The sequence below is a fragment of the Gadus morhua genome, chromosome 7 (genome assembly GCF_902167405.1).
Source record: "Gadus morhua chromosome 7, gadMor3.0, whole genome shotgun sequence".
Classification (NCBI taxonomy): Eukaryota; Metazoa; Chordata; class Actinopteri; order Gadiformes; family Gadidae; genus Gadus; species Gadus morhua.
The window spans coordinates 25,792,943-25,819,149 of NC_044054.1; the positions used below are offsets into that span (position 1 = coordinate 25,792,943).

Below are 26,207 nucleotides of genomic sequence, written 5' to 3' on the forward strand. Positions count from 1 at the left end.
TCAACCAAGGTCTCTGCCCCTCCCACCCCCTTCATAGAAATGGGAATGAATTGGAGCGCAGCGCAGAAGTGGTTCTTGGGCTTCACTTCCTATTCCAAACGACATCTGCTCATGGCGTTTCTGTGTTGGTTTAAGGGGGGGGGAGGGGGATATTGCCCACCTGTGAGGCAGAATGAGGACCCTCTTGTGCTGTGGTCCTACTAGCCTCGTGTCGGTATGAGGGAGGGAATGAGGAGGTGATCGTCTAGGTAACATAATACTATCAACAAATCAACAGAAGCACTCCTCAGCGGTAAAGGTGACGCATACGGACCCAGTCATCCAGTCAACCTCTCACGTGGGCTTCCGAAGTCATTCTGTCCTCTGAGGATCGCCGTGACAACCGCCCTGTTGCATCGCCTTCCCCTTTTCCCTGTGTCATTATTCCTCTACTATTTCAGTCTGTATCCCACGTACTGCTGCCGCTGCTGCTGCTTCTGCTGCATAAGCAGGCCGGCAAATGGGAAATATTTCATGCCCCCCCCCTCCCGCCTCCCTTCCCCAAGGAGGAGGGGGGGGAGGAGAGATTCCCCACTGGCCTCTGCGTCAAAGGCTCTGGCACGCTGCCGAGACGCTTCACATCATACCAGAGCTGTTCCATGAAAACACCGGCCTACTCGCCCGGGCCCACACACACGCAGACAGTAGGACTGGATGTGCTGATCTGGGAGCCCAGACAGCTTCCATAAGTGTTGGTGTCTGTTTACTTCGCCAAACGCACGCACACACACACTCTCACACGCATGTGTTTATATGTTTGTGTTTGCAGTGTATATATATATAGATATATATATATATAAAGCATATTTTTAAGGTCTTCCAGGGTCTTGGGGAAGCAGACAGCAGAGCACTGTGGGCTGAGACCTCTTTTGTTCAACATTGGAGACAATGAGGCGTCTGTTCTGTCTCTTTCAGCCCGTCTTCTTATCAATGCTCTTCCCCATCTTCCCTTCTCTCTTTCTTTCTCCCTGGTTCTCTCCCTATTTTAACCCCCCTTCTTTCTCCAGTTTTTTATTTATTCACTGCCTTTCATCCTTCATCATCTTTCCTCCTGTCGTCTTTCACCTCCTCCTTGCTCCTCTTCCCCCCTTGGTAAAACCTCTTGTGATCCCTCTATACAGCTCTTATCTACTACACTTTTTACACTTCCTTACTTTGTTGCGTCCCTCAATAGTTTCTCTGTCTCCGTCTCAAAATACCTATATCTCTCTCTTCAAAATGCCTATATCTCTCTCTTCAAAATGCCTATATCTCTGTCCTTATAATGCCTATATCTCTGTCCTTATAATGCCTTTATCTCTGTCCTTATAATGGCTATATCTCTGTCCTTATAATGCCTATAACTCTGTCCTTATAATGCCTATATCTCTGTCCTTATAATGCCTATATCTCTGTCCTTATAATGCCTATATCTCTGTCCTTATAATGCCTATACCTCTGTCCTTATAATGCCTATATCTCTGTCCTTATAATGCCTATATCTCTGTCCTTATAACTCCTATATCTCTGTCCCCTGCAGGACGACCATCTGCGACCTGTACACCATGCCCCGGGTGGCCGAGCCGGTGTGGCTGACCATGCGCTCTGTGGCCCCAGAGAGGCAGCTGCTGTGCAGTAACTTCATGCGAGAGCTGGCCCTGCTGGTGGAGCAGGCCTCCAAGAACCAGTTGAGTGGCCTTCAAACATCTAACACAGCGTGGAGAGGAGAGGTCCAGTACCATGTAACCCAGTGTGGACAGAGGTCCAGTACCATGTAACCCAGTGTGGACAGAGGTCCAGTACCATATAACCCAGTGTGGACAGAGGTCCAGTACCATATAACCCAGTGTGGACAGAGGTCCAGTACCATGTAACCCAGTGTGGACAGAGGTCCAGTACCATGTAACCCAGTGTGGACAGAGGTCCAGTACCATGTAACCCAGTGTGGACAGAGGTCCAGTACCATATAACCCAGTGTGGACAGAGGTCCAGTACCATGTAACCCAGTGTGGACAGAGGTCCAGTACCATGTAACCCAGTGTGGACAGAGGTCCAGTACCATATAACCCAGTGTGGACAGAGGTCCAGTACCATATAACCAAGTGTTGACAGAGGTCCAGTACCATATAACCCAGTATGGTGTGGGGGGTATAACTCAGATGCAAATGCATAGCCACATGAACAGCATGCATATATTACATACTCCCAAATGAGTGTTCAATCTTCAAGGGGACATGGGCCATTGCTCAACACCCCCTGCAGTCAGAGTGTGGGTTATTCTTTGTGCACACTCTTGTGTCTCAGTGGGAGGCTGTTGCCTCTGCCGGTTATTGTTGATGTTAGCACTGCTGATTGTCCATGTCTGAATTGGTAGCAGGGCCTTGTATTGACTCCTGCTGTTCTCACAATCAGAGAACACTCGCCACCACCCACATTAACAGTGGCTGTGCTGAAAACAACCCTATGCTTGATTAAAAACGTGTGGTCATTACTAATATATGGAGCAAGAAGCCCTAAGCAAGGACCTACATCCATTATTATTCAACTCAGCTAGGCTCCCTTAAATGTCGGGAGGACTCGATAGGTTTAAATGTAACGGACCCATCGTGGATGAGGTAGCCATCAGGCTGTGTCCCAGTATGGGTATGTGATCAATGTGTTAGCCAGTGGTGAGTGTGGGTTGTGGATACTGCTGCCACTGTAGATGAGTCACAGCTGAACACCTCCATGACCCCCGTGAGTCATGAGGAAGGAAACCAGAGAGACACTGCAGACTACAATGAAGTGAATCAGGCTGTGTGAGCGTGCACGTGCATGTGGGAAGGAATGTTTTTGTGGTGGGCGTACACACAAGGCATAGTGTGTGTGTATGTGTGTGTCCATCTTCTCAACAAATGTGCATTTTCAATATTTACTCTTTTCAATTGTATTATGTTATTCAAATTAATTTAAATTCCCACTTCATATTCTGCACTTTACGTATATATATTCTATATATATTTTTTTTTTCTACATATTACAAACCAACCTGCCTTTTGTCGTCCTTCACAGATTCCTCCCCGCGTTATTGACAGCAATCCTGACCAATCATCTGGCCTGGGTGCCTACAGTTATGCCCAATGGGCATCCTCCAATTAAGATCTTCCTGGAGAAGCACTCGTCCCAGAGTGTGGACATGCTGGCCAAGACACACCCGTACAACCCACTGTGGGCCCAGCTGGGTGAGGATAAGACCGCACAGCCACACAGAGAGGGAGTACTCCTTGAGCCCTTCATTAAAGCACATCAAATACATTTAGTTCACCGGTTGGTGTTTAAATATCAATGCCTCCACCTAAAGTCAATAACCACGTTTGCATGTAAGATATTAGGTTTGATAAGGATATGGAGTACATGCGTACTTCATATCCTTATCAAAAGGGAGCCTAGCTGAGTAGCCATCTTTAGTCTAGCAGTTGGGACGAAGCGTCTGAGGGTTTCTGGTAAATGGTGTGAGGTGCATCACCGCATCAGAAGGAAACGCCTTCTTGCTGATGATGTCACGGCGCTGGCTCCATGACCTGTGGGACTCAGGTTTCAGCGTCCCAGTGCTCATGCCCCACACACGGAAGCACAGACACCGTGTCTGTTAGCCAACGGGGGGGGCACACACCGCTAACAATAGACGTGATTTGAACATGCATAGGGAATACACTGGGGGATAACGCGGTAGAGGACATGGGGGGCTCGCCCTGCTGTGTGGCTCGCGGTGGACGTCTTTGGCACTTTTCTGAAGAATATAGGAATAGGAGGGCAGTGGAAAGGAACTTGGGTCAACTTGTAGATGCTTTTCTGAAGAGAATAGAAATGGATAGAGCTGTGCAATGGAACCTGTGTCAACTTCTCAATGTGGGAAACAAAAGTGGATGGCCAAAAAGAAACTGGTGAAAACTAAGTCAACATCCCCACCTAGTGGGCGACTTATAGTTGAGGTGTGTTTCTCTGTGTTTTGAAAGTGTTAAAGGTCTGGGTGATCCAACCATCGTACCAGTGCAAACTGTCTTCACTAAATTAAATGTTGCCAATAGAATTAGTCCAAATTACTTAATTTACCTAGCCATTTTTCACTCGTATTGATATTTATGATGATGGCTTTCTCTTCCTTTCTGAAAATGTAATTTCACCACACTACGGATATTGCAATTGTTAACAAATTACCATACACAGCCACTACTACCCCATCCTACCCTTAGTTTCCCCCTACTGTGCTGCTACTATGGCCAAGCCAATGCTAAAAAGGTGTGTGTGTGAGTGTGTGTGTGTGTGTGTGTGTGTGTGTGTGTGTGTGTGTGTGTGCGTGTGTGTGGTGTGCTCGTTCCCCCAGGCGACCTGTACGGTGCGATCGGCTCCCCGGTGCGTCTGAGCCGCACGGTGGTGGTGGGCCGGCGGCAGGAGATGGTGCAGCGGCTGCTCTACGTGCTCACCTACTTCATCCGCTGCTCGGAGCTCCTGGAGAGCCACCTGCTGGACAGCGTGGAGGACGAGGCCATCGTCATGCCCGGCTCCCTCATCACCACCTCCCTGCGGCGGGGCGAGGTGGAGGAGTCGGACTACGTGCTGATCACCGTCCACAAGCCCAGCGGCGACTACCTGGGCCAGGCCGCCCCGGGGGCCCCAGGCCCGGGGGACGACGCCGCCGCCGCCCCGTCGGACGGCAGCCAGCAGAGCAGCACCGAGACGGACACGGGGGCGGAGCCCCGCGGTGTGGCCAAGGCGGCACCGGCGGCGGCCAGGGTCACTGTCACGGATGAGGAGGAGGAGGAGGACGAAGAGGAGGAGGAGGAGGAGGAGGAGGAGGAGGAGGACAGCAGTGAGAGCCAGGGGTCCAGGAGCAGCTTGCTGCAGGCAGGACTAGGGGGGGAGGTGGGCGGGCCGGAGCTGCCCTTGGTCAGTGCAGAGGAGGAAGGGCAGCGCCACAGGAAGTCCATCCGCCCCCGACAGGAAACCAGGCTGGAGGCAGTGGTCCCTGTGGGCTCTGCGTCTCCCAGTAGAACCCTCCCGGTGCCGGAGCTCCACTCGCCATCAACACCCATCACCCCGACAACTCCCAGCCAGGTCAGCCCCGGGGAGAAGGAGGGCCCCGGAGACACGGCGTCGGCCGATTGCACCCAGCCAATAAGAATCCCCGGCCCTCTGACCTTGGGGGTTCCCCTAGAGAAGAAGCCTCCCGATAAAAGCCCTTCCCCAACGGGCCCCTCGCCGTCGCTGGGGGTTTCCTTGGCGACGCCGGTTTCCATGGCGACGGGGCCCATGCAGCTGATGCGGGGGGAAGAGGAGCAGCCGGCCAACAAGGTCACCTTTCTCATCGGGGACTCCATGTCCCCCGAGTCGGACACGGAGAGCCGCAGGAGGAGGGTGGAGGAGGAGTTTAAGAAGCACAAGAAGCATCTGAAGGATAAACAACAACAACAACAACAACAACAACAACTTCAACCACAACAGCCACCACTACAGCAGCAGCAGCAGGTGGAAGGCTGTGATTCCCCCAGCAGCAGCAGTGTGCTGCCAGAGGAGCGACTGCAGCCGGGCCGGGACCGGGACCGGGCGTGCGCCCTGCTGCGGGTCTCCAGTAAGATGCCCCAGTGGGGGCGTGGCTCCGGCCCGGACGACTACAGCCACTTCGACGAGTACTTCAGCCAGGACCACCCCGTGGAGACCAGGACTATAGACGACCCGGTGAGCACGCCACCGGGGGTCAGCACCACGGACAGAACGCATAAAGAGCTGCTGGACCCTTCAGGGGCCCATCCACCAGCCGGGGCCTCGCAGGGGCCCACCGCCGCTCCGGAGGCGGAGGCGTGTGCGGGCTCCCAGGTCCGTCGGGGTGTGGGTCCGGTAGAAGGGCCGGTCGCAGGGGACGGCCGGGAGAGGTGTAGGTGTGACTCGACGGAGGGCCACTGCTGCTGCGGGCCGTGTTCTGCCGCGCAGGACCAGGGCATCGTGGTGTCGGTCACCGCGCCCCAGGACGCCGGGACGACCAAGGGGGACCAAAAGCAGGCGGAGACGGCGCTCGGTGACTGGGACATCCCGCGCAACGAGAGCCTCGACAGTGCCCTGGGCGACAGCGAGAGCGAAGACACGGAGGACTGGCAGGAGGAGGTGCTGGTGCCCTTCCCTGGGTCGGTACACACACGCACACTCACACACGCACACTCACACACGTTGATGCATGAGTCCTCCACACACGCGTAGAGAAATGTTGAAAACAGTGACACTGTGCATTGAACTATATGTAGTAAGACTTTGTTATTGTTCCCCATCGAAATAGGGCGAAGCAGACGGAGACCTATTCCAAGCCCAGCATCGCTAACTTCGGGAGGTCGCTGTTTGGCGGCTACTGCCCCACCTACGTGCCGGACTTCGTCCTGCAGGGGATCCCCTGCGACGAGGCTCTGCGACAGGGCCTGATGGCTGAGCTGAGCCACGCTGTGCAGGTAATGGATGAGCCATGACACGCAAGAGAGGGGGACGCCGATGCCATGGCCAGAATTGACAACATCAATTCAGAGTTTACAACTTAGAGGCGGCATATTATACCACCAGGTGTGAGTGTGATTAGACATTACGTTTTGAAAAGCTGCCACTTCTGACAGCACAAGTGGGCGTGTCCAGACAGAGGTATGATGGATAGAGGAGCAATTTTTGCTACAGTCCACTGGGTAGGCTGGTAGACTGATCTATCCAGCACACATCTGGGTGGACACACCAACTTGTGATGTCAGAAGAGGCCGATTTTCCAAGCGGCTTGTAATGGGCTAATCACCCTCACACCTGGTGGTATAATATGCCAACTTTAATGCAACATAAGATGGGGTATTAGGTCATTCTGAGAATAAAACCTTGAGATTTCCAAGCTCTTGAATTGTATTGAAATAAAAGTCATACCTCTGTTGCTTCCTTCCTGATGTTCTTCCCGCCTAACCTTCCTTTCCTTCCATCCATTCCTCTTCCCTCCGTCAGCACCCTGTGCTGGACGAGCCCATAGCCGAGGCGGTGTGCATCATCGCCGACACGGACCGCTGGACGGTGCAGGTGGCCAGCAGCCAGCGGCGGGCCACAGATGTCAACAAGTTCGGGAAGGAGGTGCTGGTGTCTTCCCTGGTCTCCAGCCTGCTGCAGTCCACCTACCAGCTCTACAAACTCAACCTCTCGCCCAATTTTGTGAGTGACATCCCTGTTCACGTCACATTTTCTCAATAAGGGACTGACGGACTGTGTCTAATGTGGGCTGGAGATTAATTTAAAAAGAAAACTGCTCTGGGTGAGAATCAAGACGGATACAAGAGAGAGCTGCCGTATTGTTTGACGGGCTGAACATTTGGCCTCTTTGACCCATAAGATCCGTCTGGATAAATTATTCTGTACTCTTCTCTTAATAACCACAAATCAAACCAAATGTGTTGCACATGCTCTATGGACATCCCTTACTAAGATTTTGATCAAAGAAAGTAATTTTGATCAAATGAAAAAATCATCAACCTTTTATTCGAGTTTGTTATTTATCTGTGGAAACACCTAAAGCACAGCCCCTGAGGGGTATACGCCCCACTTCAACGCCCAGATGACCTGAAAACCTCTGAAATGTATGGCACTATTCCACCGGCGGGTACGCTTCGGAGCAGCAGTGAGGGTGGGGTATAGCGCAGCTCAGTTACGGCTCACATTTCCACCGCCGACAGTACCCTTATGGTTGGGCGGGGTTAAAGCCAGATGAGGATAGCCGCGGCAGCTACGTAAGCATTGTGACCTCATAACAACCCGACACGGTGTAGCCTTCTAATGAACCCCAGGAAAATGAAAAATGCGACGCAATAAACAATGAGCAACAATGTAGGACGTCCCAGAAGGGTCCAACTTTTGCGCGACGTTTGTTTCAATAAACTAAGCTTCCGCCGTTGTACAGAAATACCTTGCGGATAATGTGTTTGTTGGTTATTATCACCCTGTCGCACGGTACTGACAATTTGTTGACGACCCAACGGCGGCGTGTGTAGCTCGAACTTGCTGGCACCCTTTCAGGCGTCTCAGTACCCCAAATGAGGAGCCCACTTTTGGTTGGCGAAACGCAACCCACCTTGGCCGACTGAACCGACCCGCACCCTCTGGTGGTAATGCGCCATTAACATTCAGGCCTGATTGGGTATACTGAACATCTTTGCCTGCTGGGACATTAATGTCCATCTAAACTTTAAACATCTCGTCTTAATTACCGCTGTTGCAAATTAAACCACATCTGGTACACATGCCTTACTCGGATCCTTCATTGGAATTGTGATTAAAGTAAAAAAAGGCTTATGGCTAAATCAAGAGTTTGTAATGCTCTATCAATCACAACTCTACTTGAGAATGCCTCCAGAAGGCCTTGAAACTAGGTAGTACATAGAATCCAACCCCCTCAAGGGATGCAATCCCCTAAAGGGATGCTTTGGGTCAGTCGCTTGAAAACTTGGCTACGTGTTAATGCTGAACTTTATACACAAATGCCATTTGCTGCATTTGACTCATGACTCGGATTCACTCCAAAGCATTTGGGTATACTTATCTCATTGCCCCTGACTGCCTGCCCTTGCAAATGGCTGGAAAAGGGCAGACACTCGGGTAGGTGTTGCGTGTGGGCTGTAATTACCTAGCGAGACTCTGTCTTGTTAATTATTTTTATATTTAATGTCACCTTCAATGCGTGCTTACTAAAGATTTGACAGAGCCTCCGTCAAACATATTTCCCTTTCCCAGTTGGCTGAAATTAGTGTGTATATTCCAGTTTGCAAACCAAAGGCGGAATCTTTGACCTGTCTATACAAATTTAGAAACTGTGTTGAACCCAAAAATTAATTTATTTTCCATTACTGTCTCCACGCCCAGTGTGTAATGCACCTTGAAGATCGGCTGCAGGAGATCTACTTCAAGAGTAAGATGCTTGCAGAGTACCTGAAGGGCCAGACGAGAGTCCACGTCAAAGAGCTGGGCATGGTCCTGGGGTAAGAGGCCGGGTCTGTTTCCCTGTAGTCTGATCCCAAACTCTTAGGTGGTGTGCATGGTTTAATGTCAAATAAGTGAAATTAGGTTCAAAATCAAATAGTTATATATTCTTATCACACATTTACACAATTTAGAATTATTGTCATTTTATATGTTTTTTGTTTTTTAATACAGTTTTATTCTTATCACAAAGACATTTACACAATTTAAAATTATTGTCATTTTATATGTTTTTGTTTTAAATACATGTACACTTTTCATATTGAACACTCTGGCCTCCTTTCTTTTTTCTTTCAGAATTGAGTCCAGTGACCTTCCCCTCTTGGCGGCAGTGGCAAGCACACACTCCCCGTATGTGGCCCAGATCCTTCTATAAAGCTTTGAGGCCTCCAAGTGGCCAAAAGAGGGTTACATAGGAATCCACTGAACAGTGGCCCCCCGGATAGTTGTCTTTTTGGGTGCAACACACCCGAGATTGCCCCCTGGCATTGAGGCTATTGCTGTTTGCCTTACAGAGAGCTTGTGCAGAGCACAGCTTGTCGGACCAGTGCGGCCTGGGCCTCTTCATATCAAATCGTTAATGGCTGTAGTTGCAGTAGAAAGTGGTGCAATTTTTGCACTGTGCCACTAGGGGGTGGCAAAATACAAGTCTGAATTGACTGAAGCCCCTGAAATGACTTAATTTTGTTGTTTGTTTTTAATACTTTTTGGACATGTAAGCCAAAGACTTTATTAGCTACAGGCTACCAATAATGAAATTGGTTATCTACGATGAAGATGGAATTTATTTTTTACATCTATTTCTGTACAATCTTAAATCCAGAAGTCGGCAGCGGGAAGATTACCAACGTACTGCAATGTTTTCTGTTTTTTACTTCACAGTGAATATCTAAGAACACTATCAGTCTCACATATGCCAATTTTCTTCTCACATGTTTACAAGTGAACTACCCTAGATACTATTTTAAGGGTACATGTGTGTTTGCAAATGTGTTTTTAAAGTATAATTTAAGCTTTCTTAGGGTAGTAATGGCTGCATGGTGGGTTTTAATTTTATTTTTAAATTACCTGAAAACTGGTTTCAAAAGCTGTAAGGGTGTGCTATGACATTCTTCTCATAAGATTCATACTACCTTGGACCACAATGCAAGCGTTTGAAAATATATGACCCATTCATTATTCACTGCCTTAAAAACAGAAATCCATTTAGGTACACAAATACAATGTTGTTCTGCTCTGGCTGACTTGCGTGAACAAGACGTCTCTGCTTTGCTCTCGATGGTATACAAAAAGGGAAGTTAATTTTGCTTAAAGGGGCCCTCACAACTGTGGAAACTAAGGAGTCATATGCAATGACACGGAAACACAGAAATGCTGAAATATGTCCACATGCTTCGTTGCTTTGCCACCCTTGTGATGTTTACAGTAGTAATGGGTTTTGAGGTCTTGTTAATGTTGATTGATGATGGATTTTTTTATAAATATATTTTAAAGTATCAAATAGGAAATTATGGAGGCGTACCCATTCATTTTGACTTTTGACAAAAATCAAACGTTTATCTTCCATTAGCAGTGTTTGTGTGTGTATGGAGGTATGTTTGAGGTGTGCTTTGTCTGTGTTAGCTCTAAAATGGAATCGGCTCCAACTTAAACAAAACAACGACAGATAGTGATTTAATTTTCTTTAGTAATTTCTATCGCCCTATGCTCTGGTCATTATGTTTAAGCTCTGGGGAGGGGGGGGGGGGCAGTCCTGGCGACAAGCCCGCAACAAATTTCATATTTTATGAGAGTGCAGGCGATTACAGCCATTATTGCTTATTATATACTCGCCGCACTATGCCAGCCAGACAAGATAAATTGTTGGAAGTACTTCAGAAAGGGTGAAGCAGATGCACACATGCAGGCCCTGAGTGTACCAAAATAATGGAAACTTTTTATTTATAGAGCACTTTTACATGCTTCACAGGGTTACAGGATACATTTATAGCGGATAAAATAACCCTGAAAAGATGATTTTTTTTTTTATCAAACAAAGTTGAATAAAAACGAGTGCATAATTATTTAAATGCCAAGGAATATTTAGAAATAATTTATATTCTAAATTGTGCAAGATGTCCGTTTATGAACTGAAACTAGGAAAAATATCCGTGAGGAAGGCTTCAAATCCTATCGAGTCATTTTGTGTATGGTGTCCACAGTTAGGTCATGTCTATTTCATGACCAGGTTTCCTCTGCACCTAAAGTGGAAGATAAGAGAGTCAATAAGTCGATTGGATCTTTTTTATTCATTTCGAAAAAGCAACTTTTACACGGTTTAATTACTCAATGCATTATTTTTGTTTGACATGAAATTAACAAAAGCTATAAAACTATCATTTTGATTACCTAACTTTGCGAATTGAAGGGAGATTATGTGGCTGCAGCTGGATATCATTGGCTATACAATTCATTTACATCTACTGTAAAGAGGAAATATTAAAATCCAAAAAAGGAATGTTAGCCGCATATCCACTGCAATGAACTTCCATCTCAACTCACTGAACTGTGTAATTCTGCAAATACAAAAAGGGAACCCTATTTTTTTTTTTTTTTCGAGGTTTTCTGTTTGGGACGTCCGATTGTTGTAAGGCAGAAATGGGTTTTCCAATGGTGTATCAAGTCCCATATTGGCTCAACACTCATATGCAATGGACATTTCTTTATTTTTTCTTCGGCTGATGGTAGAAACCTCAAATGGCATGTGGTGTCTGAATCTAAAGCTCCACATTCTGGATAGGATGTACCTTACGGTCGAGGAATCCGCTTCTGTATTTGTTGTCCAGTCATTTGGCCAAGCTTTGAGAAGACTATATTTCGACAGATATTATTTTAGGCAACATGAATAATACATCTACTTGGCCATGGTGTGTTTAACGGTTCATGTTATTTGTATATAATTGGTCTACTTCCATTTATTTGTACAGATTGTTTATAGGAATTGGTTCTTTTTTGAATGATCCTTTTCCCAATTTTATGGGAATATTGTGCAATAAAAAGTTGATAAAAGGGATTTCATTTGAGTTTGTGTTCTTCTTGGTCCGCTTTAAATTGATTAAATTAATTTGGACTATTCATTCTCGGGAAGATCGATAAAGAGTAAATGAGCAAGGTAAGTGCCCCAATATGACATTGTCCTTGTTATTCTGATAAATAGTCGCTCCTGGGCCATCTCCTTTTAATTAGTAGCACACTGGTTTACAGGTATCGAGTCGACTATGGTCAAATAGTTTGAAAGGGGAATCAAAAGTGAAAAAAACCATTTCAAAGAATATATGTTGAAGTCAAAAGTCCGAACTACTATCGGTGAACTGCTGCAGGAGTCCGGACTCCGGACAGGAGGAGTCAGGTCCGGGAGGGAGGACCGTAAAACGTGCGGCTAGACAGATGTCGTCAACTCGAACAGTTCTGTAGGAGGAGGGATCTAAATCACAACTCCTGGATTTCTCTACTCACTTAGCTAAATAATTTGTAACAGAAGATGTGTTCGTACTATTATTCCGACATATATTATACTTCTAGTATAGGGAGCTATAGTATTCGGTGCATCCTTGAACCCAAGTAACAGGACTTTTTGACTTTTAAACTGATTCCGTGCTCGACTCGGCGAGGTGGAAAAAGACCTACGGGATGTGCGTTTAGCGGGATATCCCAGGATACGAGAAAGTGACACTAAGGCGGTGACCTTCCTTTGGACTTTAAAACCGGGTTAAGAATGAAAATGACCGGAGCAATGGAAACTTCTTTCAAACAAGCTTTGAAGAAAAGACCCTCACTGCGGACCGCCGAGGTAATCACAGCTACGCTCACTGAGTTAGCCTGCGCTGCTAATGCTAACCCCAACTGTTGATCCACGTCTCTGCGCTGTTGTCAAAAAGTCACTGCGCTTAGATCCTTAAAAGCTATTATTTCGTACTTAATACAACCAAGACAAGGTGAAACGTTACATGACACCGATGTGACCTGTGTTAAAACTATCTCGATGAAACGATTTACGTTTTTCTGATCTGCGTGTTTGACTCTGTTTTAACTCTATAGTGTGTTATACTTGTAGATACTGGGCATGACGTTACATAACATCATAGGCGTCAACTCAACGTCGTATGTCCCCAAATAATGGGACCAGCCTGGCAATGAACCGGCCAGCATAGTTGAGTCAAATAACGTTATGCTATGTTTCTCCCTGAGGGTAAATTGGGATGTCACAACAGCGGTGGCACAGGGGAGCTGTAGTACTGAGTTACGCCGTTGCTCTAACTTTATTTATAATTGAAGCTGGTTTGGTTCCTAACCATGTGGATTTGTGGTCTTTCCACTCATACACACTCACGGTTCCATACAGTTTCCTCCTCCCCTTTCTCCTGGAGCAGTGGAAATACAGCTGGCTGACATATCATGGCTGTGGCCGCTATAATATTTCTATCACACACTTATGTAACATACCGCCTTGTTCAGCTGCTTGAAAATGTTTTAGGTTTAATATGTTTCTTACGAATTACAACCCTTTTTAGTTTCGGTTGGGGCGGGTGGTATTTGATTTTTTATAATGTAGGTCGACGGTTGTTGTATGATATGTAGAATTTCATTTAGTACTATACTTTCCTGTAGAAAAGGACTTCTGGACATATTTTTTAATATTTCAGACCTCTTTGTTAACACATTTAAAAATCAAACACAATTATTATTATTATTATTACTTTTATTTTATTTTTTTTACATTAAATGCGCCTGACATAACAAGTTAATAAGAGCTAATTGGACTTTGGAATCTCACAAATTACTTTAAGGTAGTTGAACATGTAATTCTTCTCAAACTCTTCCCCTATTTCTCATCTCCATAATCTAACCTGCTTATTGTTATCCTTCATATGGCAAAGTCTCCCTCTAAATAACTTTGAAACACCATGTGTATGGAATAATGCTGGACAAAAGTTTGAATCCCTATTTTTGGACTGTGTGGAAAATGGCTGGTTTAAGCAGCCTTACCTGGCCCAAGTCGGACTGATGGGAAAAACCAGCAATCACCGCACACATTTATCATGGCAACATGGAGCATCAGGTCATGTATTATTGTCTACAAACTTTTACAATAAAGCGGTCTTCCAACACCACCTCCCTGCAGCCCAGTTAAAGTTCCTAGGTGGAGTGCAGCTCCCACCTAATACCATTTAGGTGGCGTTCAGCACCCACCTAGTAGGTAGGTGGCCCGTAGAACAGTACATTGCTTCTGGTAGCAGTTTAAATTCCAATCTAAATGGAAAGGCCTACCGCTCAACATGGAGGCAGCTTGCTCGACTGCTGTATGACAAGACATGGAATGTCAATGTCACGATTGGTCATTTTCTTAAAATAATCTTAAACTGGTCTTTTGTGTGCCCCTACCTCATCATCTCTTGAGGTGGATGATGCAATAATGGCAATCATTTAAATTTGAATCATTAATTTGTTATTAATAGTTAATCACATGAAAATATGATTTTTTCCCTAGTTTGTAACATTATAATGGGCCCATTTGTGAGCTTGTTATTTCCCATCATCCAAGTGTAAAATAGTGTAACAAATGGTAGTGTTCGGTTAAGGGATGATGATACGTGGTCGTTATTACAGCCATTTTTTGGAGCCATTTTTTTTTTAATATATATATATAATTATATGAGATGGATAGATAGATATGTCATCCTGATACACAATAACATAAATGTATTTTTTAGATATTTGCCCTGCAACTGTGGGTCTCTGAACATAACAAACTCCAATGACAGAACAAGGTTCCCGGTGTAGCCTATTTCAGTGGAGTGGAGAATTACCGACTCACACGTGCATGGGCAGTTGTGTCAGAAGACTGAGGTCTTTTTAGAGTGCAGAATGTGTTTGTGTGTGCGTCCTTGTCCAGTTTGAATTGCATGTGATTTTTAGTTATGTAAATACTGTGGCACATAATTATTCAAATGATAAAATCGAAATTCCTCTTGGATCCGGAGGTTTGAAAGATGCCAGCTAAGCCGACCGAAACCATTGACCAGAGCTCATGAAAAGCCTCCAGAGACCACACCTCTATCCCTCCATTTCTCTGCAGCTCGGGGATTCTTTCAGTGTTAGTCAGCTGCTTCTTTTGTATGAATTTCCATATATCTATTTGACATGCAGATAGCTGACTCGGACTACTTGCTGAACATGCTCTTGCTTTCTCTTTACAAACACAGTGCATGCCATACTTTTATGTAGGCCCAATTAGTTACCTTACCCTGGAAGACCAGACTAGTTTCTAGTGGTGGAAATGTTTGACACCTGACAGTACTTGTTCTGGCAATGCGTTACGTTCTGTGCATGCCCAGCGATCCTGACAAGAATGAAGACAAGCTGGAACTGGGAGACATAACATTCTCATTCTCATTCAGTGCTTTCATTTAGTTGTTGGTTTTACTTTCAGCCCTGGATTGTTCCTTAACAGTCATTCAGAAAATAACTTGAGTGAAATATACCACTCAGTCAGTCACTCTGATTTGGCCTTGTCTCTAATCCATGCTTCGCTTGACGCAAGATACGCTATATAAATGCTGGACAATAACATGATTAAATAATTGCATTAACTCATTTGAATATTAATAATATGAGTTCAATAAGGCACTTTCCTGTGTTTCACAGAACTACTATATTTTCTTCATAGTATAAAGTGAATTAGTACAGCCACTTATATTCTACTTAAGTATGGTGAATGGGGACAGCCACAATCGGGTAACTTCTGTGCTGCCAAGACAGGAGCTCGCCAATCTCCCATCTGGAATGCTGAGAATGTGATGAACATCACCCCGCCCACCAAAAGAGGCTAACATGTAGTTTTCCTTTTGTCTTTGGTGAATGACAAAACATTATGACAGGAGTTGGGCTTGGGTGGTATGGAATTTTTCTCAACGCTTTGAAAAAGGAACGCAGCTGCCTTTTGAAAAGTACGAAATGTCGCTATGTCTACTACAGAGTGAGCAGTCGGAAAATAGCGAGGCGTGCTAGATAAATGCCCACAAAAGCCTTCAGAAGGGCTTGCCTGGAAGCTACATTTATCAGATGGCACCAATGTGATTTATCACTGTTATGTCTTACTGTAGGCTTTTAGATGCCATATAGGAAATAAAGCAAGCCTAGGCCTGAATGTCTCTGAAACTAATCAATTTCATTTTACAATGGGCTTTAATGTAAAACAAAATGCAATACGTGTGTGTTGATGTGTCTGACACACGCCTCTGTAGAGTTTAGTTCTCAACCTCTTTATCCATTATTATCTGCTCAATTCTGCTGGAGGCATTTTGAAAAGCCTGGGGACAAATCGGTTTAACCAATCCCAATCGGGTATCTTTGTCGTAGTCACCACGGCCACTGTAGAGGCAGTGCGTTCTCAACACATTCCTCTTATTGCATCCATGGTGGTGAAGTACAGTCATATACCCATAATTACGGCTCCATAAGCCATTGTTTAAATGCACGGCGGTATGTGACGATAGGATGCTTTTGATGACAGGACGAGTTCTGTTTTGGATACAAACCTTCTCTGAAAAACTGAACTTACTTTTAGTCATCGAAAAAAGGGAAACGACCTCAGAGACCAACGACTCCAAAACATGGATGCATTAAAGCAGCTATAAATGCGCACCATGACGCACCCCCTCAACATAATCCCCCTCATACGTGAAATGCCATATGTTACACTGTTTTACACTCGGATGTCAGTGTTTCCCCCAGAAAATGTCTTAGTCAAGGTGGTCAAGGAGGGGGCGCCCTGCTGTCTTTGGTGAGGGTGAGGGTGAGGGCAAGACTATTGTTTTGAACAGTATTACTGATGCATTATTTATCTTTATTTTTTTGTTCTTAATGGGAGGATGTTTTCTTTCCCTACGAGAGTTTTGTACTGTGTTAATGCATAATAATTTTTCTTTTTTTATATACATTGGTAGTCAAGGCGGGCCCCTATTGTTGTTAATGCGGCCCCCTTAACCATACAGTGCTGGGGGAAATACTGGATGTAAAAGTGCGTGAATTTCCCATTATAATTGAATCCTCTAAATGCAAAGGATATGTAGCATAAATAACCTCATCTGCATGATTCTTGTTGGTAAATGCACAATATTTGTTTTGCACCCGATTCCAAATTATTTTCTCGCACATGTGCTTGACGTTAAAGGACATTTGTCCTCAAAACAATTATTTTTGTTTCATGCCGACTGCCTTCTTCTTGACCTACGTCTTGTGGTAAGGCTTCCAGGGCAGCTGTTGTATAGTGCAACGGTGTGTTGTAGGCCTGAGCAGTGGCTTATTTCGATGTCTGAGTGAGGGTTAGTCCTCTCACACACTTACAGGCCTTTCACAAACAAACTCCTGATAGACTCTGGAGTATCAGGTGCAGGGATGATCCAGAGTTGCCGGTCCACACACGGGCCGACGGGCAACTCTGTCCACACATCCGGAGATAAGCCACATCCGATATGTTTGGACTTCACACTAAGGGTCCAAGATGGATAAAATTGTGTTCACACATTCCGCCCTGCCGGGTATTATTGCTCGATATAACGCTCATACACGACAACGGTACTAAAAAAGTATCCATGGGTTCACTGACCCTTCAATGTTTAAAGTTGTCTCTTCTTCATATTATGCATTATTGTTAATGTTTGCGAACGTAAGTTGTCTGTTTGCTGCGTTCGTTTACAAAAGAGCAGTCTTTTTTGTTTACATAACCTGATAAATGGTAAATGGACTGCATTCATTTAGCGCTTTCCAACAAGTGCCCACTCACAGGGCTTTACAATCATTGCCTAACATTCACACATACACATTCACACACCGATGGCAGTGTCAACCATGCAAGATAAAAGCCGGCTCATCATCAGTTAGGCAGCAGTTAGGGTGACACTCAACACTCAGCTGGGGGGAGCAGGGGATCCTAGCACCCTTCTGGTTGCCTACTATACCTCCTGAGCTACTGCACCCCAGGTGACTTTAAATGTCCCAAGACACGTATAGTCCATGGAATCTATGAATTTTGGGGTTCCACCACTTAACATTAGAGCTGGAAGTGAACAAGGTTTCGTGTTCCAACCCACCCACACACACTGAGCTATCTATGTTCTATCTCTTGCTTCTGCTAACAAGTCAAGCGAGGACATTTCCTCTGCTTACTAGACTAGACCATTCCTTGTGTTGCCGGCCGCCATGGCATTTGTTCAAACTTTGATATATTTTTGCTGGCATCTTCTGCTGGTTTAGGCATTTGATGTTTTGCTCTTTCTCTGTATGAGATGTTAAAACTTGGAAAGAGTGTATGCTTTGCCTGGTTTTGAATTCACCGTTCTGGGTGGCCTTCTTGACCGCATTCAAGTTTGGTCCAGCCTTCTTTCCAATACGTAGTATTCCCAGTATTGCTGTGGTACGAGAACATGGAAAAAAAACAAGTGTTGAGTAAGTGATGCAGAGCCATTTCTAGCCAACCTCTTCAGCCCTCACCAGTCATCATCTGTCGATGATGTCATTCCATAACATTCTTTGACTTTGATTTGTGTTTTCTGCACACCTTTTGAGCTACAAGTATACACCCAGCACAATCATTCAAAAGGAAACAATACTCTATCGTAAAGCACGTGTGAAGCACAAGAGTTCTATTTTCAATGTCTTTTATTAAGAAGAACTGAGATAATGGCATCCATGCCGATCATGGAAAAGCTTCCGAGGGCTTAGCTGCTTCTAGTGCCATAAATACTTTTTGTCATGCTATTTCATTCTCCCACTATAGCTGCTTTAGGCATTGCTAAGCTGAACCTATATTTATATGAAACCTCTGATTGTATGCCAAGCTTTTTGTTTGTTTTAGAGCAAATAATTATTTCACATATGAGTTGGGTGTGGTCCAGGTAACAATAAAACCTAGGAAATAAGTATTGGAAAAATTGCCTTGGGCAATGTCCACGCCACACACCCCGTAAGTGATTTACCGGGCTCTTCCGATCGTCCAGGGTGAAGATGTTTAAACCGGTTTATTGCAGAGTTTGGAGTAAAATGATACACCGAGCAAGTGTTGGATGCTGTCATGTCCGAGATCTCCTCAGTGTGTGGGGTGATGGCTGGTTTAACCTGTGCACATTGATTGTCCAATGCACAATAGGTGTGCCGCCTCACCCTAGTAGCCCCAGATATAATTGGTCTGACTCAGGCCAGGTGAGCCTACTTAAACCAGCTTTCAACCCCACACACGCCACAGAGCTTTATTGTCTTACTTGTCATTTAGTCTGACCATCAGTAGCACAATCCTCAACTCTTACTTTTCCTTCTAAATCATTTACTGCTACCTCAAATATAAGACAATAAAAGGCACTAATTCATCAAATAATCTAGTATGGGATTTGACTAGGAGCACAGCTACCTGTCAAGGCAGATCAGGGAGAGCCATCTGCTATTGGTTCCCTGCATTTGCTCTATGACAACATGCCTGTGGCAGTCAGACCAGGTGGAAGTATGTAGGCTGTGATTACATACACAAACGTATGCATGAACACTGGCACATGTACAGACATCACCCTATCGACCTTGCAATGCTAGATCTAGTTGTATCTGGAGGGAACAAGCAGGTTATTCAGCTAAACTGCACTAGCTTTACAGCGTATGTTGACGTTTACCGAGTTATGACATGCGTAAGGACTCTCTCTTCCCCCCCCCCCTCTCTACGCAGAGAGCACCGGTGAGATGTGGATTTAAGCGTTAAGTGCAACAGGAGCCCTTGAAGCCAGGGTATGTTCTAGTGTGTGATAAAGGTCTCACTGCACATTGGATCAGGGGATAAGCACTGAGCTTTAGCATCGATGCTGTTTGCTTCTATGTTGCAGCTGGATCCCAGCTGCTTCTTTCGGGGCATTAAGGTGCTTCTAATGACCGATTGGTGCTCGAATCTGAAAGCTTTTTTTCATGTCCCACTAAGTAGACCCTGTTGGTGACTCAGGCCCAGTGAATTGCACTGGCTGGATAAGCCCAGAGACCAATGTGTTTTGTTTTTTTTAACAGTTGGGCTTTCTTAATGTTTTATCAAGGCGCATATGATTGCATGCATCCTCATTTTAATTACCCAGGCATGTTGCTTCAGGTTAGGAATTCTTTCGTTTATTAGATGGTGGAATGGCAGGCTCTTTGGCTTTCAGCCTACTGTACACTACAGTAACTTATTTTGGTGATTTACATTGGATGGGAGAGGAGATACAGTAGGTACTAACCCCTGGAGTGGGAGAGTATAAGAGTAGAAGGGGATCCAATGTTGAATAATCTGAAGTATAAATCTGCTGACAGTTGGGTTGAATTGAAAATGTCTGTTGCATAGTGCACATACATACAGCTACAACCATTAGATCAGGGTTTCCCACAGCACTTAACAGCTTAGGCAGTAGCCTAAGCAACATTTTTTTTTTTTTAATTCTAAAATATTTTATTAAGTAAAAAGTATAAAGTAATCTAAACCTCATCACTCTTTGTAAAGATCAGGCTGCATGGCAATAGTCTGCAGGGTCACGCTTTTTTCCCCCACAAATGTCTTATCTTTAAAAATAATAAAATGTAATCGTATTTGGCGTCAGTGTATCGATTCTCGAATCGCACAAAGGGCAACGGTATATGGCTGCATCGATAATTTTTCCCAGACCTACTTCTTGCCTGCTTTGTGGCAACTACTTTTCTGTGAGTAGCGTACTGGATCTTACGCTCGTTGTATGGTCCCCGGCTCACAGCATTGTTATCCTACCGCTGTGCACAGTGTTGACACGGTCACTGCTCCATGTGAATGTCGAAGGCCGGCTGTGTGGGCAGGATGTTAGCATGGCTGTTTGTTCTGCTGGCCTCTGAATGGATGCGTTGTAGCGTCTGCCCACAATAACCTCTTCTGTCACGCTGACGGCCCGGTCTGGCATCCCGTTTATGCTCTACTCGGAGGCGGCTGTGGGCTGCAGCCCGATTGAACCCCTGATCATACAAAGACATTGGTAAGGCCAGAGAGGGGTTCTGGTCAAAACTCGCAAGAAAGGCAGTTACCAAGCACAATTTCATCCTTGGGAAGACACTCCTTTGGAAGGCACTCCAATTTTAAGAAAAGGACTTTTCAGAAAAGCTAATCTCGGATTGAGTTATCGGTTTTCCCAACTACGTAGTAAATGTGTTGTGGATGTCTTCCAACTTAGTGTCAATTACAAGTTAAAAAAACAGAAGACAGAAGACATGATTTTAAAACACACCTGACCTTTCACATATTTCATTTCAATGTGTCCTTCATCAGTGCTTCCCTTTTCATCCTTGCCTTTCCTCGCGTGACTTGAGCCGTAATAAAAGGCCTGATTGTGGGAATCTAGGTGTGGGAGTGAACATGGGCGTGAGGATGGGGAACCAAATGCTGCGCCACTACAGAGCAGCTTATTTATCCAGTAGTAATTACATATTAAATGGTAAATGGAATGCATTTATATAGCGCTTTTTGAACCAGTGGCCACTCAAAGCGCTTTACAATATTGCCTAACATTCACCCATTCATGCATACATTCCCACTCCGACTTCGGTGTCAGCCATGCAGCAAGGCCACAGCCAGCGCGTCGGGAGCAGATAGGGTGAGGTGTCTTGCTCAGGGACACCTCGACACTCGGCTAGGAGGAGTCTGGGATCGAACTAGCAACCTTCCAGCCAACCAGCTCTCCCTCCGGAGCTACATGCCCCCTGTCCCAATGCCCCTACATTCCTGTGGGCCGCTAGTCAAAATTAAAATTTCCGGTCAGGGTCACAGAGGGTGGGAGCTTTGACTTGGCGCTACTGAACATGCGCTCTACTACGAGTGTTTTACTCTCAGGCGTGGCAGGTTCTCTGCTGCTTCTGACTGGGTGTCAATGAGCAAGGATTACAAGCTAGGTGACGCTAGCAGATATGATATCAACTGATTGTATGTATGTTTGGGATAAAAAAACCTCTTTATCCATGTTTTGGGACTATAAAATAAACCAACTGTCATGCATCGTGAGGGTAGAGTAGTTCGTTGATAATATATTCACTTTGAGCCAAAGTTCTGCTCAAGACTGGCGCTGACTAAAGGTTTAACGGTACATGTATTCGTATTGAACCGAATCGGTACGGACGTCACGATTCGGTGCATGGATTTACACGGAGAATACGCGGTATAAAATTAAATAAAACTGGCATGAAATTAATCAATGCAATGCGGAACTAATGTTAGATACGCAAGTTCTTCAGGGACAACTAATGGTGCGTTTCCACTTTCCATCGGAGGTTGCGGGTTGGATCAGTTCGCTAAGCTGCGGCACGGATTGCGTTTGTGCTGCCAAAAGTCGGCGTGAGCCGTACTTAGGGCCCTATGAAATCTGTTTTATATTTTTCCAAATTCCGTTTTTTCCGTTTAAATTTTCATGAATTCCGTTTTTACACTTTAAGCTATTTAAACGAGTGTCAAATAAGTGTGAACAAATACAATTCTTACAATTTAATCAGATAGAAGACTACATTTATTAAAACATCACAACATTGCACTGTTTTTAGTGCCAAATAAAAACAACAGGGCATAAATAATAAAGTGCTTATAAACTCTTTTTTTATAAACTCAAATTGTGGTTTGAAGGGGTGTGCCCTGGCTACGGCGTTCATTGTTTTTTATATGGATTTTGGACTTCAAGTGGTCATCGCACGTATCTCGCACGGGACCTATTGTTTGCATTCCCGCCAACTAGACTGGAGTGGTGGACCGGGGATTTTTTTTAACATTGTTGTGGGAGTGACTGCTAAACATTCAGTGACGTTAAAGTCACTTGTGTTGTTTCCCTTTTCCCTCGAAACTGAATTTCACCAAAATAATGCAGAATTCCGCTCCATTTCGCTGCATATTGTAAATGTGACGTGTGATGTGCCTTGTCCCTGTTATATGTGCTGCAGAACAGGAACCTGCTGTAAATCAGTTATTTTACTGAGACAGGCCCGTTTTAAATTGTAACTTTGTTACTTTTAATACTTTCCAGTATAATAAAAAAATCAATAAAAAAAAATCAGTAGATTCCGTTTTTATTGTCAGATTCCGTGATTCCGTCTGCTTTTTCGTTATCGCGGAAATCATAGGGCCCTACGTACTCGTCTCGCTGTACTCCTCCGTTGGGGTACTGAGACTCCTGAAACGGTGCGGCGCCGTCCCTTAATTGGTCGACGGAATAGCACTTCCGTTTGACAGGGTGATAATAACAAACTACCACATTATCCGCAAGGTATTTCTGGACAACGGCGAAAGCTTCGTTTATTGAAGAAAATGACGCCCAAAAGTTTGCCGTCCTTCTTGGACGTCCTATCGTTGATCTCTGTTCATCTTTTTCCTTGGATTTATTAGCAGGCTACACTGTGTCGGGCTGGCGTTTCCACCGCCAAAAGTGGGCGTGACCCTGACCCGGACTGAGCCGTACTGAGCCGTACTCGTTTCGCACTCGTCTCCAGTACTCCCCCGTTTGGGTACTGAGATGCCTGAAAGGGTGCCGGCAAGTTCGAGCTACATGCGCCCTCCGTTGATTTGTCGACAGAATCGTCACTTCCGGGCTACATGGGGATAAAAACAAACAAACGGTACCCGTGAGGTATTATTCTGGACAATGGTCAAGTCGGGCAAAACTTTAGCTTGGGCGAACAAGGAGCTGGAGACGACTTCCATGGTAGCTGTTGGTTTAATGTGTCGCTTTCCTCTTCTCCATTGTATTTATTGAGCAGGTACAAGATGTCGCGCTGCTATGATGTCACGATGTTTAGGTAGCTGCCGCGGCGATCGACATCCGGCCTACCATAAGGGTACTGTCGGTGGTGGAAACGCGACCTCGGAACTGAGCTGGGCTATATTGCCCCCTCCCTGCCGGACTGAGGCGAACCGAACCGAACCGAACGGCACCCTCCGTTTGAAAAGTGCCATAAGGGTACTGTCGGCGGTCGAAACGCGAGCCGTAACTGAGCTGCGCCGAACCGCACCTTCACTACTCCACCAAGCCACACCGAAATGACCCACACCCTCCGGTGGAAATGCGCTAATTCTGTATAGGCCTACTTTGCACTTTTCAGTTTTATAACTGATTGTCTTATTTTGTTTACAAGTTACGGATGGAGTCTGGAGATGATGTGGGGTACTCATTGTTTACAATTTACATCTTAGATTACACAGTGCAGGGTGTTGCAGCTAGCTCAGGGGAGAGACTGTATGACACTAGGTGGTACAACCCGAGACATGCACAATAAAAAAGAATTGCCTTCTGCATTTTTGTTTTTTCTTTTCCCTTCATTGTACCGAACTCTTGCCGAACAGTGGTGTCTGAACCGAGGTCTGAACCGAACCTTGACTTCAGTGTACCGTTACACCCCTAGCGCTGAGGGGCGGAGTAGTGGGTAGTATTTTGGGTGGTGGACGCTATTTTGGGTGGCAACACTTAGGACATGCCAGCGGTTTGACGACCAACAAGTGTAACTTGACTGCAAGAGGTGTGTGTGTGTGTGTGTGTGTGTGTGTGTGTGTGTGTGTGTGTGTGTGTGTGTGTGTGTGTGTGTGTGTGTGTGTGTGTGTGTGTGTGTGTGTGTGTGTGTGTGTGTGTGTGTGTGTGTGATGCATTAATTGTCCAAGCCCTTTAAGAGGGCACAGTGGTTAGAAGTACAAAGGCGCTATCCAAAATTCCAAATGCAACATGTGATGGGAAATTTTCTCATAGCAGAATTGAATTAAAGCCTTCTGATTGTCTGAGCTAATTTGACTAGTCCATTGAACATGATTTCCCCTGTGTGCTCCTTCACCACATGGCCACATGTCTCGAGCTAAATGATCAGATGTTTCATATTTACACTGAAAGGTTGTACTCTTCTTTTCTTATTTTAGTCATTGAGTTGGTATTGGTGATTTAACTCCATGTCCTCTGGGTTTCTTCTCTGTTTTCCCCTGAAAAAAGGCATATCAGACCATTTCCCTGTAGCTGTGAAATGTGAAGTGTGTGTGTCCACCTGATCCGCTTGTATCCCAGAACGTCGCCCACTGTAGTCAGGTGTGTGAGTTTGTGGAAGAATTCACGTCACCAACAGTAGGGGGCAGCAGTACTGTAGATTCCTCAGCCCCCACACACTACCACACACATTCTACTGGACCCAGTTTTAAGGGTGGATTCACACCAGATCTCGCATTGCTGCAATAAGCACAGACTGCTGCGGCGATGTGGTAGTGTCACTTCACGGCCCCGTTTGTGTGACGTCATGTTGTCAACTTAAGCCACTCCCCCATGGCAGGGCTGTACAGCTCTGGAAAGGACAACACAGCGGTGGACACTGAACATTCTCTCCCACCCTCAAAGAACTCGGTAAACAGTGGAACGTTATATGGTAAACAAGGTTCTTCTTTCCGTGGGCGTTTTTTGGTCTGATCACTGGCTTATGTGATTGTCCATCACAGCATGAAATACAACCATCGCAGGCTTGTCTTGGTCCGAAAGTTGATTCTGTTTCAACTAGACGCTGGCAGACGCTGTGGGAGATTAAAGGCACCTCCATTGAAATTCAACGGTTGAACTGGAGTTTTCACCTCCTTCAACGCCTGGTTGGGTGTGAATTAAATTGAATTTGATTTGCATAGCCCTTTACACCATTACAGTCTCAAAGGGCTTAACAGGCCGAATTATTATGACAGACACCCCCCTGACCCAAGCCCCCAAAAGGTCCAAGAAAAATCTCCCTGAATCCACAAGGAAGAAATCTTGAGGAGGAACGCAGAGTGGGGGGATCACTCCTTCCAGGGATGCTCTGGAATGCAGTGGGTGCCATAATTGACTGCATATATTGCATACATGCATACAAGCAAAACATCATACATACAGGTAAAACATGCACCAAAGGCTGAACACCCTTGGTTGGGTGCACAACGAGAAATTCTATTTAAGGATCCATCTTGAATATTCAGAAGATATTGATTATTTCTTTTGTATTTTCTGACGGTTTTCTAGGACCCAAAGTTATTGGGGACGTTATCTATTTTGAGATGGAAATCAGCCGAGATTTCCTCATCTCAACCACTCTAGCGGTTTACCAGCATTCCGGCATTTGGCATTTGACCAGCCATT

At 45.3% G+C, this 26,207-nt stretch overlaps 2 protein-coding genes across 10 annotated transcripts in view; both read left to right on the forward strand.

Annotated features, from left to right (window-relative positions):
* Nucleotides 1–12,088, forward strand: part of fnip1 (folliculin interacting protein 1) — a 38,299-nt gene extending 26,211 nt beyond the window's left edge. For all 5 annotated transcript variants that reach the window (XM_030361885.1, XM_030361887.1, XM_030361889.1 and 2 more), the window contains 7 exons: nt 1,559–1,705; nt 3,070–3,239; nt 4,382–6,176; nt 6,326–6,491; nt 7,018–7,218; nt 8,920–9,035; nt 9,334–12,088. In XM_030361885.1, the coding sequence (XP_030217745.1) occupies nt 1,559–1,705; nt 3,070–3,239; nt 4,382–6,176; nt 6,326–6,491; nt 7,018–7,218; nt 8,920–9,035; nt 9,334–9,412 (2,674 nt within the window). In that variant the 3' untranslated portion in view covers nt 9,413–12,088. The remainder of the gene's footprint in view (nt 1–1,558; nt 1,706–3,069; nt 3,240–4,381; nt 6,177–6,325; nt 6,492–7,017; nt 7,219–8,919; nt 9,036–9,333) is intronic.
* A 371-nt stretch (nt 12,089–12,459) lies between these two features.
* The window catches only part of rapgef6 (Rap guanine nucleotide exchange factor (GEF) 6), an 89,523-nt gene continuing 75,775 nt past the window's right edge, over nt 12,460–26,207 (forward strand). For 4 of the 5 annotated variants that reach the window (XM_030361876.1, XM_030361879.1, XM_030361878.1 and 1 more), the window contains exon 1: nt 12,461–12,865. In XM_030361876.1, the coding sequence (XP_030217736.1) occupies nt 12,791–12,865 (75 nt within the window). In that variant the 5' untranslated portion in view covers nt 12,461–12,790. Of the gene's footprint in view, nt 12,866–26,207 lie in introns of all 5 variants that reach the window. The other variant, XM_030361877.1, reaches the window with a different exon arrangement.